The 18,299-nt window shown below is 43.5% G+C and overlaps 1 protein-coding gene across 1 annotated transcript in view; it reads right to left on the bottom strand.

Annotated features, from left to right (window-relative positions):
* Positions 1-926: 926 nt before the first annotated feature.
* The window catches only part of LOC311211636 (tolloid-like protein 2), a gene marked incomplete at both ends in the record, with an annotated part of 81,513 nt that continues 64,140 nt past the window's right edge, over positions 927-18,299 (bottom strand). Inside the window, 11 exons of the mRNA XM_084290505.1 lie at positions 927-1,061; positions 2,317-2,567; positions 3,343-3,556; positions 3,639-3,766; positions 4,353-4,478; positions 5,204-5,384; positions 6,130-6,290; positions 7,785-7,910; positions 10,149-10,344; positions 11,306-11,451; positions 15,565-15,677. Of these exons, the coding sequence (XP_084146631.1) occupies positions 927-1,061; positions 2,317-2,567; positions 3,343-3,556; positions 3,639-3,766; positions 4,353-4,478; positions 5,204-5,384; positions 6,130-6,290; positions 7,785-7,910; positions 10,149-10,344; positions 11,306-11,451; positions 15,565-15,677 (1,777 nt within the window). The remainder of the gene's footprint in view (positions 1,062-2,316; positions 2,568-3,342; positions 3,557-3,638; positions 3,767-4,352; positions 4,479-5,203; positions 5,385-6,129; positions 6,291-7,784; positions 7,911-10,148; positions 10,345-11,305; positions 11,452-15,564; positions 15,678-18,299) is intronic.

Genomic DNA, 18,299 nt, shown 5'->3' on the forward strand with positions numbered 1-18,299 from the left:
GAACAACAGGAGTGTGGAATGGAAGCAGCATAAAGAAGACTGGGAAAGCAAACACGGGTGGAGTGAGGAGAGAGTTCTTATTTAAAATAAGGCCTGGACTGCTGCCACAGCCCACTGAGCTGCCTTGCCTGGTAGTGTAATGGGAGCAGGCTGTCAGCATTCCAGTTCCTAAGCTTTGCCACCATCACACATTCATGCCTTGCCTCCTACAGAAGCACTGCCCTGTCAGCCACAGCATTTCATTTGGCCACTGCCTGGAAGTACGCCCATTCAACACATACTGTGACAATTACTGCAGATCAGGCACGGGGCACTTCTTGTTCATTGTGGTCCAAGTAGCTAGCAGCCCTAAAGAGACTGTCCCCATACCGTTTCCTACCTCTCAAGCCACGATAACCAAGACAATAAATAGATGGGATAGGAGGAGCCATGGAATTTGGAGTCCTGGCCATCTGGTCGTTCACTTATTGCACAGAGTACTTTGTAGGGGAGAGTGGGTGCTCCCCAAGGTCCTTTGAGAAAATCCTACTGGGTGGCTGTCCTCATCATCTGCTCCAGGAAATGCATTCACACAGCTCATGTACAGGATGCTTAGAAAATGTCACCTAGAGACAGGATATTCAAGAGACTGAGACTTCTCTCAGCTCAAGCTCAGTCTTCACTCAACCCCACGGGAAGCTGTGCAAAATACAATGATTATGCCCTGACAGATATGATTAGAAGACAATTTTTGGTCCTGGGTATGTTAACAAGAGAGGGTCAAGCTAATGATTTCAGAGGCAAACTTTTGTGACTGGATTTAGTTTTAGTTACAGAAAATGCTGTACACTGCTTTAGGCCAGGTGCACAGAAGCTTAAAAAAAGACAAAGATCACAGTTAAGCGTCTCAATCTTCAGATGGGGAATGTCTGAAAGGAGCAGTCACATTACTTTCTCATATGCAGTGCATCCTGAAATTTGGTACTAATGTATCGGGCGTGAAAGCCTTTCTTGTTAATGGTGTCATCTGTGTGAAATCGAATCATGATGGAATCCCCTGCAGAGTAGATTTCTTCCAGAGGCTGCAGAAAAGGAAGACCAAAACAAAAAACAAAAAAAAAAGAGAGAGAGAGAACATAGATTGGTCAAGTTTGCATGCTAAATAACTGCATTACGATACCAGAGTTCAAGCTCACAGTGAAGACAGACTGGCCAGAAAACACAAATACTGAGAACTCAGTACCTCCTGCCCTGCCTGCTTTCCTGAGCATATACCCTTGCTCTTTGCATGCTTGCCTTTTAACATGTGACGACTGATGCCAGTCCATTCTACAATCCCAGTTCTTCCGGTTGGTTTTGGTAGGTCACATTCACAGGACTCCCTTGACATTCTTGTTCCAGCCTTCTGAGTATGCTCTAATTTGTCCTAATCTTTTCAGGAAATGACACAATGCAAAGTGGACCCTGTTGGCAGCTGAGGCCCTTCCAGGGTCGATTAGCAGCAAAATAACTTAGCCATATATCTTACAAGCAAAACTGGTGATTTCCCTCGCTGTTGTGTCCTGCTATAACCTCCCCGTGCTTCTCTGCAGGACTGATGCTTTCCCCACCACTCTGTTTGACAGCATGCAGGTAGGTGATTACTGCCCCACTGTCCTGAACTTCTATGCACCAATCTGCTATGCCTTTGCTTGTTTTCCAGACTATTTCCCCAGTTTGCACAGGCTGGTGTGACACATGGGCTGCCTGATTGTTTCTCTTTAAATTCAATAAGCACATTCTCTGTTTCATCGCTGAAGTCCTAGAGAAACCAAACATGGAACCTCTGGTTTTAAATACCACACACTGTTGGAGCGAGTAACTCCAATTCCAGAGTCACTTCTGTTAAAGGGGGACACAGATAACACTTTAGGAGACAGGACACCATCCCAGAGTCAACAAACAGCTCCACTCTTCACTCTTTCCAGAGCATGACTGCAACGTACCTTGGCTGCAGGCAGGAAGTAACTGAGGATTAAACCAGTCTCTGGAAGTAGTTTCTTACTTTCACACAATGCTTTTGGGGCCAGGCTAGGGCACAGCAATGCAGCAGTCCCATGCTGATTGCACACAGACCTAGCTTAGCAAGGGAAAGCCAGTTGGAAGGGTTTTCAGACCAACTCCGTATAGCAGATAAAATGACTGTAATCTTTACCAAGAGGGGAAGAAGCAAAACACAGACACACAAGGCATTCTCATCACCAAATTGTGACTGCTGACCCTCTCTGAAAAAGGACACGAGTTCCCTTCTTTCCCACCTCCAGCCAGCACTGTGAATTCACCATCACTATGGCTTACCCCTGAACCACAGAAGCGTCCCAGGCGGGGTGCAGTGCTGTCATAACCATCGTAGATCTCCATGTAGTCATACCCACAGTCAGCTTCTTCCTCGACCTCAAATGTCTGGAATATCAGCTCCACCCCATAACCATCTTCAGCTACAATCACCCAGTCACAGTTGGCTTGACCTGGATAGTTGTTGTCCCCAAACTGAGCATGGGAATACAGCTCCTTAGTTTGCACTTCAGCCTTTAAGAGCCCGCCACACACTGAAGGAAGAAAGGGCACAAAACACAGTCTCCTCAAAGGCCCTACCTCGTGACAAAGACTTGCCATCCCGCTTTTGGGCCGTCTGTGGGAAAAGAAAACCTCCAGCACATGTACAACAGGGAAGGTAACTAACCACTGCACCCGATTAAGACAAAACAGTGAAGTCTTCAGTCATCCATGAAGCCAATGACCCACATAATGTAGAGGAGCCTGATCCTTTTGGTTTCCCCGCTGCCAGTGAGGAAGATGCCTCTCACATGCACTGCTGCTCAGTCTGCTTCGTTCACTTATTGGCAAAGGTTTCAGAAAAGTGAACCTTGATACAACACACCCACCTCTGGGCTGCCACAAATAGAAGATCAAGTTTGCTGTGTCTGTTCACAGCACATCTCTACTTCCACCATAACCAATCTGGTATACGCTCATTCCGTGTGTGGGCCAATATACCCTAGCGGCATCCCTTGCTAAGCTAAGCTATATCACCTCAATTTCTGAGGATGGATGAGGAACAGATGCGGCTGCTGCTCAACCAACCATCTTCAATTTAAACAAGGGAAGATGAGTAGGAACACCTGATGTCAGTAGACCTCTCAGCTAGCATCTATGGTATGGTGCTAGCAGTGGTCTGAGAGCTGGTTAGCACAATTTACAACCAAATAAAACCCACGCTAAGCTCCTTTTGCAAAAAAGTGGGTCTGATCTTCACTGGTAAACAACACAGTGAGATCTGATGACATCTCATCACACTGGGATATTGGCAGGGAATCAGCTTACCTGTGCTGTGTTTTGCCTGGAAACCTTTTCTTTGCACAGAAGCATCGGAGTAAAACCTAAGGAACATCTTGTTGGTAGAAGCTACCACAGGGTCTGGTTTCTTGCTGCCACAGAAGCGACCAAGGATAGGTGACTTGCTGTTGGGCCCATCATACATTTCCAAGTGGTCATAGGCACATTCTTGGTGCTGTTCAATCTCAAACTCATTGAAGATCTACAGCAAGAATAAGGAAAGTGACAGAGACACAATTCTGAGCATGTTTCTCCCCTGGCACTCCCATTCACTGGTCACTCACTACTTTCACTCGGTGGCCAGATGTTGCAGAGATATTCCAGGTGCACTCTTTCCGGCTTGGGTACTTGTCAGGCCAGTTTGGACTGCTCATCATTCCCTCGGCACTGCTCAGCTTATGCTCACAACCAGCTTGAGAAGGAGAGGGAGATCATGAGGCAGAGGCATCAAGGTAGGTCTCATACAGGAACTGCATCACTGAAATGGCCTACATGCTACTTCACGCCCAATGAGACCCTAAACATGGCAGAACTAGGGAAGACTTCGGTCACTGGAGAAAGTCTTTCAGGATTACCGCACAATTCTGCTGGGTTTGTCCCCAGGAAGGCCTATATGTTTGGCATCCCCTGGTGCAGCCGCGCTAGCTGGCTGAGTTAACTGGTCAACTGGTGAAAGAAACCAGTTTATTCCCCTGGGCCCCATTAACCTCATCTGCACCCTCACTCCCAAATGTATTCTCCTACTCCTCTGTCTCCTCTGCCCTGCTCCCGGTGACATGGTCTCCAACCCTGCCACTGTGTTGACTGGGAAAAGGATGGAGCTGAAAACAAGCCCTGTTTTTCCTTTCCCAAAGTAGTTTTTCAGCTAGAAGGGGCTTTTTCAGTGCCCCAGACTGGTACGGCACTTGGCTGCACAAACTAGCTTCCAACATAGGCCTGAAGCACTCTTTGTGTTTGTGGTAGCTCATCTTTCCTGAATGCAGAGAGCAGGGACCTACCTTCTTTACAATCGTGGCCATTTTCATGCAGCATAAAGCCATTTCTGCACTGGCATACGTAGCTTCCAAAAGTGTTGATACATTCATGCTGGCAACCACCATTGTCTTTGGAGCATTCGTCCTTGTCTGGGCAAGATCAAACCAATAAATACTGAGTTGCCAGTGAGAGGCAGACTACCACTGTCACCAGCTGTGAACCCCATATGCAGACTGGAGAATACAAACACAAACCTCCAACCCCTATTGCTGGATTAGTCCAGTCACCACCTTATTAGCCCATACAGAGTTTTCTTCAACTGTTTTTCATTCCATAAGATGTATCACAGAAGTGCATTACATAATGCAGGTTTTGAATTATTAAAGGCTCCTTATCTAAAAGAAACCTACAGCAACACCTCTTTCTTTTCAAATAGGGACCAGGAAAAGAATCACACAAATTCACTAGCCTAGGCAAAAATCTGCTGGTCAATATCTGTATTTTCAAGTTTGTAAAGGCTCTGATGAGCCTCCGTCTTCAGGCTGCTCTGTTCAAGAGCACAAGCAAACAGATAGAGAAGATAATCTAAGGTATGAGCTGCTATCTGAAGATGAAAAAAAAAAGCTATTCTTAATGACACCGGAGACAGAGAGAATTTCTAGGACCGGGTTCCTCATTGCTTCCATTGAGGAGGGACAAGAGGCATTGATGAAATCCATGCACCTCACATTGCGAAACTGGACCATACACTGCACTGAGAAACCAAGATAACACAGCACAGAGCAACTATGCTTTTTAGATGCAACTACGTCAGGAGGTTTAAGACAATTTACTAAACAATTAGAGGTGCAGTCAGAGGAGACAAGACACATACCAGAGAAGAAGTGGACTTTGAATCCTTTCTTGGATACCGTGTTGTCTGATTTGAATTCCAGTCTCATGTTGTTGCCGTATGACGTGATTACTTCGGGCTTCTCTGAGCCACAGAATTTGCCATGCAGCTTGGAGTCAGAAGCCAACCCACTACGAACCTCAACATAGTCATATTTACACACCTGCCAAGAAGAGGCATTGGACTCAGAATAGAGCATTTCAGAGAGAGGGGACAGGGGCTTGACTGACAGGGAAAGAAAATATCCATATACACATACACACTCCTGATTTCCCTCAATTCTCTTTTGTCAGTGTTCTTACCCCATTCCCTTCTTGCCCTAGTCTTCCAGCAGGGCTGTGATTATTAGAATAGTAGGCTTTCCATTTAATTTAGGTAAAATTATTATTCCCACCTTATTCAAGAGCCTAGTGGTATCGAATGAACTTCAGCAGCTTCCCAAATTAAGGAAGAGCCATTTCCAGTGGAGGAAGTGAAACCTGAATGTTTTGTTCAGAATCCATCCTGTCCTTGGCAGGGCAGAGAATAGGCTATTTTTTTTTCATGGTTATTTGCTTTACCCTTGAAGAACTACCTCTTTATTCACTTCTATTTTCTTACAAAGGCAGCCCGAGGGAAGGGAGGGATGGGACACCTATTAAGGATGGAGAACACCTACTATTTTGCAAAACTGGCTGAGGAAAGAAGTCCATTTATAACAGAACAACTTTAATTCTCCACTCCCTGGAGAAAGAAGATTCAGACTTCAAGGAGAACAATCAGCATTACTGGCTTCTTATAGCAAGGGTCAGGAAACAACCAGAAGCTCCACCAGCAAGTCAGGCTCCTCTGGCTTGTACCCGAAGGATTTACCCAGTTCCAAGTTAGCCAATAGTCACGCTTCTGAGATGCAGGAGTTGGTTACGTACATCATTGCCTTCCAGATCAAACACTTCAAACTGCAGAGAGATCCGGTATTGAGCTGGAGCTACCACCTGCCAGACGCAGTTTTTGTTAGTAGGATACTCCTTGGGCCATCCAGGGCTAGTAATGGTCCCGTTGAGCTTGGTGATGAAGCCCCCACAGGCAGCTGGAGAGGCAACAAATGAACACAAGGTTTGCTTAGTTTTATTCAGACACAGAGCGGGCCATGCTGTTAGCTGGGAAACGAGTCAGACCCCGACTCGTGGCACATTTCAAATCCCAGCCTGCAGAACAGGTAGCAAATGTTAGGAGTTGCAGAGAAGGCAGAAACCTTACCTGCTACAAACCATCAGTGAAACACACACAGCCAGGCAGCAGCCCTACGAGTCGCTTAAACTGTGTAATATTGAACCGTATTTTACTCTACAGCCTTGGGCTTACTATGGATCAGTTGATTTCCCATGCACAATACAGTTGTAATGGTCAGCTTAGTAAATTCAACCACACGCAGTCTGACAAACCTTATTAAGTTTAACAGGAAGGATTACTTAGAGGACAATGGAATCTCCTCAGGAAGACACTCCTGTCAGCTCTTTGGTGGCTTATTTCAAGTAGACCGCATTTTCACCAGGGAAAATTGGAGGTAAAAATCAGAGACTTAGCTTTACTCTCTCATTTCCTTTAAAAATTCAGGACATCTCAGGTCCACCCTCTTGAGAGAGGGAATGGTTTTTACCTTAAAGAAATTGACCTCAGTTTGCTCTTTTGATGCAAAATTCTACTTGTAACAACACATTTTTTTCCGTGCTGTTTCTTTGGAGTAATGAGATATGGCCAGATCTTCAAAATCCACAAGGTTCAAATCTTCTGTGCTTTGTTCCTGGCATAGTTTTGCATTAGGGCAACTAACCCAAGGGAGCAGCTTCAATGCTAAAAAGCGCAGCAAGTGCTTTATGGACTTGATAGAGCAAAGAGTAATACAAAATCCAGTGTTGTAGAACCTAACAAAACAAAAATTGCACAAAGCATTTGGAGTTTCACCCAAACTTTCCAACTCACTTGCTTATTACTCTTAGCACCTCACGAGTTTTAGCAGAGGTAGAACAACCACCTCATCTGGGGGACAATGTGGTTGCATTTACATTCCCCTCCATCAGAGTGGGCAACACTGTCTAGGCTATCTACCCACACAAACCATCCGTGTTCCGCACGACAGCAGGTAGCAGTGACAGAAAGGGGAGCCCCACTGTCCTTTCCACAGATCTGCACCTGCTGCTGTCTGCTCCGTAACAAAGACATGCTCTGCGCTGAGAAGGCAGGATAGCATTAGGCATCCAGCCTAAGGAAGCCAGACCAGGAGCTTTAGCTGTCAGCTTCCAATGTTCCCCCTGCCCCACATGGTGGATCATGGGAGATCTGCTCTGACCAAGGACATCAGTTTTTAGAGGGATTTAGCAGTAGACAATCACTCTATTTTCAGTTTTTCTCACTAAACTTAATGTTAACAAAAATAACTTCTGAGGGAGTTGATGGGGAGGTGGGATAAACAGAACCAGAGATGTTGAAGGGAAAAGGAGAATCATCTTCAAGCTTGTTCAATTCCTTTGTTAGCTGTAGTACCCACCCTACGGAGAGATGCCTCAATCTCTACATCACCCACCTTCACAGCTCCTTTTATCAGCTGTCAACTCATAGCCAGGCTCGCAGGTGCATTTGTAGCTGCCCAGTGTGTTCTCACAGTGCTGCTCACACCCACCATTATCCGGCAGAGAACATTCATCCATCTCTGTCAGGAGAAAACCAGAACAAGTCACACTTCCCTCACATTCCTCGGGCAACACTTTTGGACAGAAGGATAATACATAGAGATTTCATTTTCTGGTTTCTGTTTGTGGATTCACTATGAAGAAAGTAGAGCATTCCTTTGTTGCTCCACACTTGGACACAATATAATAGCTTCTAATCTGGCTGTTAAATTATGTGCTTGGGAGGAAAGACAGGTGTTCTCTCCTACAATCATAAAACAAACAAACAAACAAACAAAAAACTGTATATGGTCTTCACAATGGGAGGGACATGAATTCTCACGTCCTGGCCATGGGCAGCTATATTTCACTAAGTATTGTCTTTCCACTAATATTTGCCATCAGGTAGAAAGGCACAACATGAGCATAAGTCAAACACATCACAACTAATACTTTAACCATGTACAGAATATGTATGATTCAGTGATATAAACAACCTGTTACCAAAATGAAGATAAGTAATGAAGCACAACCTTAGAGCTTTCCCTTGAGATATACACAAAGGGTTGGACAAGAAGTAATTGCTCTTCATATCTTCTTGACATTCTCTCTTGGACATGATCAATGACTTACCCTCTCTGAGCTGCTTGCAGGTTTATTTTCTCTGAGAAGTTAGAAGTTACCACTGCAACTTGTCACAAAGCAAAATTTAAAATCAATTTTTGTTTTGTTTTAAGCTGAGTTATTTTCTTTCAGTGTTGTAAGACATGTGATTTATGCTCTATTTCTTTCATAGTATATTAGGGCAAAACTGACCCATTGGCTCAATCAGGTATGGATGGTAGTCTGAGTGCCTGCAGAGACATCCAATTTGTTCATTTATTTTGTTCAGGGAGTGGCTGGTACTCACGCAACATCCCTCTGGATATGGAGGTAGTCTGCAGACTTCAGATCTCAGCTTGGGATTCCACACAGACTATGGGTATGTCTACCCAGCTTTTGCAAACCATCATCAGCTCTGCCCACAGTGCAAGTCGGCTAGAAAATGTGTAACTGTGGCTACTGTGGTGCTTGGCCCAAGCAAAGACACTTACACTCCTCAGCTGGACTGACTAGCAGGGACTCAGCAACACCCTTAACATCCACAAACTGCATTGTTCTTGTTCACACATGCAAGTTTGAGCAGACTTTGCAAATTCTAGTCTGCCAGCAAAAATTGCACAGACAATACCCATGTCTGCACCTGTACTAACAATTCACTCTAAGCAGTTTTATACTCCTGCCACAATCCCCCTGCACTACCAGCTCCTGAAAGAACCCAACATGTCTTGAGGAAGAAATCTGTATCTCTATGGAACCTGAGAAGTTTAAACAAGTAAACCCAGGCACTCAGAATTGTCCAGGGACTGGAATGAACATGACAGTATTTGTCAGTGATCTTGTAAACACCCTTAATACAAAGGCACAAGTTGAATTAGAAATAAATAAAGGACTTATGCAATCCGAATATTGGCATTGCAGCTATTAGGTACTACCTCACAGCAACTGCATCAGTTTATTTTCATCAGGGTATATTGCATCAGGGTATTTTCCCAAATAGTTATATATTTGGTTTCTGCCTCTATCAAGCCACCAGGGTGCTGGTAAAGAACCATGGCTTGGATTCAGCTCTTAAGAAAAATCTTTGTCTTCATTCGCATCTTCCTGAAAAGGATCTCAGATTAGGAACATGTTTGTTTCTAAAAGCATTCTGAAGTTTTCATTGGGATTCTACTTATATTTCAATTTACCTTCTTTCCAACAGATACTTTTGGAATAGAACTAAAGCAGAGGGTTATTTTTAACACTCTTTATACAGTACTAATGCCTTCTTTGAAAATATCAGGATCCCCTGGCACAAATAAATGGGGGTCACATTCAATCTAGTGGAGTAGTGTGTGATAATTTTCTGAAAGACTATGTAACAAGTGAAAATAAGATCACAGGCTAATACCTGTGTTACTCCACACAAGGTGCTAGTGTCTGTGCTCGTGATGACCCATAAAAGAAAGGCTGCCCTTTTTTGAGGGTGATCATCAGTAAGGTGATGTTCATGCCTCAACATCAAACCTTTCTATACTCTCAAAGCAACTTGTGTATAGAATTGATTTTGGCGGTTGTATAGATAAGTCGAAAAGCTTTTAACTAAAAGCAGATAAAATGCTAACTTCGGTTTGGCAGTAGGTTAGGGGATGAGTGGTCCCCAAGTTCAACCTTGAGAGGTACCAGAGATCACATACCTTTGAAGAAATTTGCTGCAAAGCCTGCTTTGTTGATGGTTGCATCAGATGTAAACTTCATCCATACTTTATTTGAGCTGGACTTGATATCTCCTGGCTTCTCATAGCCACAGAATTGACCGATCAACGGGCTGTATTCAGTGAGGCCATCTCGGATCTCCAGGTAGTCATAGGAACATGTGTCATGCCATTCAATCTGCAAATAGAAAAGGGTGGGCCTGTAGCTCATTAGCATGACAGCTGAGTCAGGATCGCTACCCAGTTAGACATTGGCCAGAGATCAGCTTTGAAAGCAGCATCCCAAACTGGTCACAATGAGTTGCATGTCTCATGGCTGCTGTCACTCCTGCAGCTGAAATCACATTCAAACACGGATACATCTCAGGTCTACAACTATTTCATGGCTACACTCCAGTGAAACTCAGTCCTTGACTTTTTCCATGACAAGCTACTTTTTCATGAGAAGCTGTAAGTAATAGAAAAGAGCAACTACAAACAAATGTGCTCAAGGAATAGCCTTGGGGTTACAGTCAGGGAGTAGTGGTGTCAGCTCTTTCTTGGACAATCACAGTAAGGGTGCACAAGCCACAGCAACCAATTATTTAGATGGAATTTATGTACAAACCCAGGTCCTGTCCACTTCTGACTGTGACTAACACGTTAGTAGTCAGAAATAGATCATCGAGCACTTAAGAGCGTAAGACATCCTATAATAGTAGAAAATCTTTTTGAGCTTTTCAAGGACTGTCTGCCATGTGGAAGTGTGATGTTTCTTTGGATAGTCACAGACACCCTGGAGTCTGCCAAGTCCCAGTAACGCCAATGGAAGGTTTTTTGCTTGGATTGTGAACATTCAGTTTCATTTGACCAGAGTGAAGTATTAAGCACTCATGAATCCCCTACTTAACATAATCAGCAATTTTGTGCCCCTTCTTATTCTTCCTATCTGGACTAACAGTTTTTGAAAACTCATCATATTTTAAACTTGGCTTCAAAATTTCTGAGCAAACTTCTGGTGAGGATAAATAATGGTCTGAACTTCTCCAAAAAAAATTCTTTAAGTTAGTATTATTATTTATATTACTTCCCTTTTAATTTTAAAGGACCTAGAGAGCTGAAACAATATCTGTTCAAGAGCTTACAATGCCATTTCTCACCTCAAAGGCTTGGAACGTGATTCCTATGTGAAAGCCCTCAGAAACTGTGATCTTCCATATGCACTCTTTGGAAGGTCTGTAGTCATCTGGGTAATTAGGAGATTGGATCTGGCCAGCATCTTTGTGAATTTCTCCACCACAAATAGCTTCATAAAAAACAAGCATCAAAAACATGACATTGCAGGGGTAAAGCCTGCTCCATAGTTAGCATTCTTCCTCATTCAAATCTGAATCAGTAACACTTCTTGCACAAAGGCAACACAAATGTCATGGCAGGTTTTAAAAATCTAACATTATGTCTTTAATAGTATCTCCGGTTGTGCTGTACCAACCTCTTTAGAAGGCGAACTCACTGAGACAAAGAATTTTATGGATTTGTGTGTTTCACACTCTAGGTCACCTCCATAACTGCTTAACACCTACAATCAGTAATAAGGACCACGAAAAGATGGAAGTTAAAAAAAAAAAAAAAAAAACCGAACAGCTGCAAATCTAATCCAACCACAAGATGGCAGCATTAACAAGCGTGAGTTGAGCTGTTCACCAATCAGTGAACAGACCATCAGGCTGACTACCGTGCATGAAAAATTAAGTTTGTGCTAGATGAAAAAATGAATAAATTTAAAGACCAAGAACAGATAACTTAATACAAAATCTGTTTTCATACAAAAATAGAAGAGACCTCAAAGACAATAGCAATTCAGCATAGTGGCAAGCAGGAGAGATGCCTGAAAACCGAAAGAAAGCATCACCCCAGTCTTCAAAAAGGGCAAGAAAGAGAACCCAGGGAACAACAGGCCAGTCAGCCTCTCCTCAGTCCCTGGAAAGGTGATGGAAAAACTTATCCTGGAGGAATCTTTAAGCATGTGGAAGACAAGAAGGTGATCAGGAATAGTCAGCATAATAGATTCACCAGAGGGAAATCATGCTTAACCAACCTAATTGCCTTCTGTGATGGGACAACTGGCTGGACAGATGACAGAACAGTGGATGTTGTCTGCCTGGACTTCAGCAAGGCTTTTGACACCAGCTCCCATGACATCCTCATAGGCAAGCTCAGTCAGTGCAGGCTGGATGAGCGCATGGTGAGTTGGACTGAGAACTGGCTGGATGGCAGGTCTCAGTAGGATGTCATGAGCAGCAGTCTAGTTAAAGACCTATAGCTCGTGGCGTCCACCAGGGGTCAATACTGGGTCTGGTATTGTTTAACTGAGTAATAAATTAAACAAGTGACTTGGATGAATGAATAGAGTGCCTCCTCAGCAGGTTTGCTGAATATACAAAACAGGAAGAAGTAGCTGATACTGCAGAGTTCTGTGCTGCTATTCGGAAGGATCTCAACAGGCTGGAGAGATGGGCAGACAGGAACCTCTTGAAATTTAACAAAGGCAAGTGCAAGGTCCTGCATCTGGAGGGAGTTAGCTCTGCGGATATGAGCCTTCTTATGTCCTAAAAATTGCTTATAGCAGGTAACATTGTCTTGGTTTTGTTTTGTGAGTTGCTGATATTTAACTGTAACCTATTTAAAAGAAGCACTTCACTAGTGCAGTGCTAACTTCTTTCTTAGAGAACCAGAGCTAAGGCACAACCAAGTAGCTGCACCTGAAATTCAGCTGCAGAACACAATTCAGATTGTAGTTCAAGGTCACATATTCAGAGCTACAAGTGGTGCTCCCTCCGAGGCACCCTTTAGTGAACTGTATTCCCACCTAACAGAAAGAGGACTACAAGAGCCAAAAAAAGTGACAGTCTTTTTTCTTTTTTTAACGGCCATAAAATTGTCAGCCTGCAAACAGTTTTTTATCTACCCATGGTGGTAGTTCACACTAATATTCAGTTAGGTGGTTAACTGTACTGGAAGAGTTTAACTGCTAAATTAAAAGAACAACCGTTGACAGAGCCTGAGAAGGTAATAACAATGATAAATTTGAGGCTGCCAGCAGTCCTATAGGACAAAACCACCAGCATCTTCTCCATTTTGAATATAACAAAAGAAAAGGAACAATATGACTGAAAAAATGAGGACACTTTCACTAAACTGACTTCCTGTCATTTACTATACAATAATTCTACTATTACCTGGCTACGTGCTTCTATCTCTTTTCTCCCATCTATTTAAAACTTTAGAGACAAGAACTGGAGGAATCTAATCCAAAAATCAGTCCTCACCCACAGAACTCCCAGCAAAGTTTGAATGCATGAAAGTTTAGGTGCACACTCCCAGAAAAGAAGAGGACAGAGAAGCAGTAGTAAGACCCACCTTGACTTTTCAATATGTGAGGGAGAAGAGTTCAAAAGAAAAAGAGTAATTAACAACAATGCAGAAAACTTTATGACAAAAATTAACAGAAAATTAAAGACTTCAGAGCAGTCTCTCTTGGAAATCAAAATTACCCTTATTGCCTAGACACAGAAGTCATAAAGCATCCAAGCAAACTACTTGACAATGAAGGCAAGAAACAAGCTATTATCTATCTGCAGTTGAATCAGAGGGAAATTGAGATTGTGGAAGATTTTTGGAAATTCTCCCACTTCAGCAAATAAAATATCCAGAGAGATGCAGACAATCTCATTACCTGCTCCTCTAACAAGATGAGGCTGAGTTAAGAAAAGAAAAGTGGGCCATCACTGCTACAAACTAGCTTCCACAAGTCATAATCTGTACTTGCTCTCAGAATTGGCAATAGATTTCCCACCTTTCCAAAGGGAAGTTGCTTACAGGAAAAGATTACATAGAAAGCTGAAACCCTGAAGAAGCAGGAAAATATGAACAGTCAGAGGGGCGCAAAGTCTGACCCACTAGATACACATACCATTTCCATTTGCTCTCCTCAGAAATTAAGTGAAACGATTATTGCTCATCTTTAATGAACCTATAGGGGTCACTTATTCATCAATAGGATATACGGACAGTTATCCAAGGAAAATGAAGTTTTGCAAACTGACTTTTGGTTGTAGCAAATACATACATACATACATACATATATATATACATATATATATAAAGGAATACTTTAATATCACTTATCAATATAAACCATGATGCCATATGAACACACATCATGAAGAACAGAGAAGTTGCTTCCCAAGAACATTCTTTGTGTTTCTTTTTTCTTTCAAAGTTAGAGCAGATACAGTGGGTTATCCTCCAGTGCAAAGAACTAAACTGACTGGCCCACAAAAGCAATAAACCTAAATAAAACAGTCTATTAGAGACCCACTAATATGATCACTTCTCATTCATGTGAACTACCATAAAAGGGGTGTTACAAACCGCATGGTCCAGGCAATAGCTGCTTCTCAGGAGAAACATAAAAATCAGGCAAGCTACCTCTGCCTCTGGCCAACAATTCCTGCAGAAACCAGACATTTCTCCTGCGTAAAGTATGTGCCAACCCCACTCTGTTGTGAAGTCCTGATATGCTCTATTTGCACCTCCCCAACAGTCCTGCATTTTCTTTGCTTTCCTCTGTTAATATCATTATTCATGAGTATATTGGACACTCAGCACTGGGTTTCCAATGTCATGCTTGTTCCTGCAGCTGCAGAAAGATGATGTATCATTGGTACCATTCCACTCAAACTCACTACTGCTGAGGACACTGGTACTTCTAAGAAAATGCCTGTTGCTCAGAGAACAATGAAAGCTTTTAATATATCTTAGAATTGTTATTGTCAAAAATAAGCATATACGGAAAGGGGATGTTACTAGTGACTTTGCTCCTCCTCTGAAGCAGTCTCAGCATCCCAGTGTCATGCAAACTTTGAAAGTACCTGATCTGCAGAAAATGTGTCATGCTAATTTCTAATCGTCTGTAAGTAAAACACAAGGATGAAACCAAAGCACAGGCTTTGCATTTGAGTTAAGCAAAAAAACACCAACAAAATAAGCTGCATTAAGTGATGTAAAGCATATGGCCTAAAACAGAACTTTGTTAAATTACTAGAAGCAACCCTTGCTACATATAACAAGGCTGCTTGCAGAGGCTGTTTAGGGCAAACAGCACCCTGGCTTATGAGCAGAAGCCATTGCTCTGTGCTGCTATCCTATTCTCCAGAAAAAATGTGATGATCTAGTTGGAAGATCCATACCTTGGTCTGCTGAAACAGTCCACAAATTCTGCCAATTCCCATAAAAGCAAGAGTGGGTTCTGTGTCTAACTACACGGTGAAGCTGAACTCCTAGTGACTCCATAAATCCCTGCATCCTGTTCTGACTGCTCCATGTAATGCAACATACTTCTAGCTAGAGGCTGTACCTTCATAGACCACAAAGAAGCCTTTGCCCAGGATGTTACTGCTGCTCCGGAACTCGATCCACAGCCTGCTGTCCGTGGAGATTACTGGATCAGGGATCTTGTCACCACAAAATCTACCTAGAAGGCAGGAAAGAGACGATCAAGATCTCCTGGCTGACTGGCAGCACACCTACTGGTAGCAGGCACCGGTGATTCTAGGAAGCAAAGAGAATCTGTGGTTCAAGGAGCAGTGCTTGTGTAAAACACCCTTTCACTCCCACCACGTATACTTTTGAATGAGTTACTCTTTTTTCCCCATTAATTTTAATTCTCTTCCATTATTAAATACAGATTTCCTTCAGCTGGGAGGAGAATCCAGTAGTCATAGATTCAGCTTTTGTTGCCCTGGTAAGGTCAAAGGGGTTCTTGTTGTAACTACATGATTGGACAAATGAGCTGACAAAGGTGGAGAACCATTCCCTGTCCTTCTGGAGAGAGGACATTAGGGAATGCCCTTTCCACCTGTTAAATCTTGGACACTCCTTCAAATATTTGCACCCAAACCAAATTGTCCAAGTCAAACCAAAGGTGGGATGTGACTAAGAGGATTATACGGAATCCCTAAAGAACCATCTAACACAGCTCATCCTGTTACTGGTGCTAAAAGTCCCTTATCTCATCCTCTGGTCTTACTCCTCCAGTAAACCTACTTCTTTGAGGTTAAACCTTCATAGCCATTCAATCTCTTTGTGACCAAGAGCCTTTTTGGTCCACCATGTACTCTGCCATGAGCTCTCTGGTATGCATCAGCACTGGTATATACCTGAAACCCTCAGCAATGGACAATCCTAAAACAGAACAGCTGCAAAAGGCCTCTGCCAAAACAGCCCAAAACACCTCAACAACCCTCAGTTCTAGTGTTCCTCTGCCTGTCTCACCCAGAAGCTCCCCAGGGAAACAGAACAAACACTAAGTATGCACAAAGAGCACATACTGCAAACACAGTTCTTCACTTCAGCTGACAACAGCAGGGCTATGTGCTGAAGGCCTTGGCACCTTGTCCAACTGAATTCCCAGTAGGAGTTTGACAGGGGCAGAGAGCAGTTACTTAGGTTAAAATTCAGTCAGGACAGTAGTGATAAGGATCCTGATCCTGGCCTTGTGAAACCAGACAATTTTTCTCTCCTTTGAAAACCCTCAATTGGGTGAGAACCTGGTTAATGCCTTACTGGCAAGACAACACCTTAGTTTCCACTAGCAGGCTGTATTAATGGTTCCCTACAGTGGATAAAGAGATGGATTTTTTGAGTTCTATTGACTGACTGGCAGAGAAGATTGTGACTTTCCTGTGTATTCAGGGAGGAATGGTTGGCATGAATCTTGTGCACTAGAAGCCAAGAGGCCCCCTGTGTAGTTGTCTGCCCATAATCAGCTGTTGCCACTTTTGTCTCTACCTGCCTCATCTTCACCATTTGGCAGCCTCAGGAAGCTGATGACCTTCAGGGATGCAAGAGTTCTGCCCCCGTGACAGGCCAGTCAGGGCAAATGAGAATGCACAGAAAGGGAGTTGCGAACTTCACTTCTCTCCAATAGCAGTTTCAACTTTTTCCCCTTGTGGAGTCCCTCACTCAAACATTAGTCTACACCTGAGCTATACTCAGCTGTTCTGTTCTGAGCCTCTGTGCCCCAAAGCTGCCCAGCACTGCTGGGGAAGCATGACACAGGCCTGCAGCATAACAATAGCATCTCCCATCTCCACTCCCAGATACTAACAAACAGCATCAGTGCTGCAAAAAGCTCCTTCCTCTAGGGTCACTGAGCAACTGCCTCCTGGATTTATACTTGCAGTTTAACACGGGTGTCAAGGAGAGGAAACGCAGATGAGGAACTAGAATGATCAAGCTCCTCAGAGCATGATAAAGGGCCCATTCATAAAAAGTTATATACCATTTAAAGGCTGGCTTTTCACACACTTCCCTGGGAAAATATGCAGCGCACATGTACTTTTTTTTTTTTTCTTTGCAAGAAGTCCATGCTTTCACAATTCACACTAATCCCCCTCCCTGCCCCCTGCTGAATTGCCGTCTGTCTGCCTCTTCCGAGCTAATTTCATGGGCTCAGCCCCTTGCGGGAGCTGTGGCCACTCAAGCGGTGTCTCATTCCAGATGGAAACACTCACAAGTACACCTGCATGAAGGTGACAGGGAGGTGGCTTGGCTTCTGAAATACTCCACAGAAAAAAATAAATAACGGGGACCTAAGTTAAAGCCACTGGAGCGATGTTACCTGATATATGTGCAGCAGAAAACAATAGCTGCTACCAACCCCAAAACAAACAGGAAGCAATAAAAACAGCAGCCAACTCCGTGCTGAAACACAGGCCCATAGAAACCTCTAGAGAGCAGTACAGCTCCAGCCTAAGAACTTCATTCTGTATTACAGCTGGAATTTCCCATGGGGCTAAGGTGAGCGCGGCTCCTAAACTTCCATCACCCCACTGACCTCACGCTAGCACAGATATGTGCTGCAGCACTGGGCACAGCACCTCTAACGCAGCTGGTGATGCTACACAAGGTGATTGCTTCTTTACTTTCAAGTGGAAGTAACTGTTAGCATGTAAGGACACTGAAGTGAGAAGATCAGGATCAGAGCCAGTGGCAAAGCTGGGAAAAGTAAGAGGGAACTTTGACTGCCCACTCAGGGTGGGAGAAAACTTGCAATTAGGATAGCAGGAGGCAGAGGAATGAATAGGGAGG

The sequence above is a fragment of the Netta rufina genome (assembly GCF_964035555.1).
Source record: "Netta rufina genome assembly, chromosome: 7".
Lineage (NCBI taxonomy): Eukaryota > Metazoa > Chordata > Aves > Anseriformes > Anatidae > Netta > Netta rufina.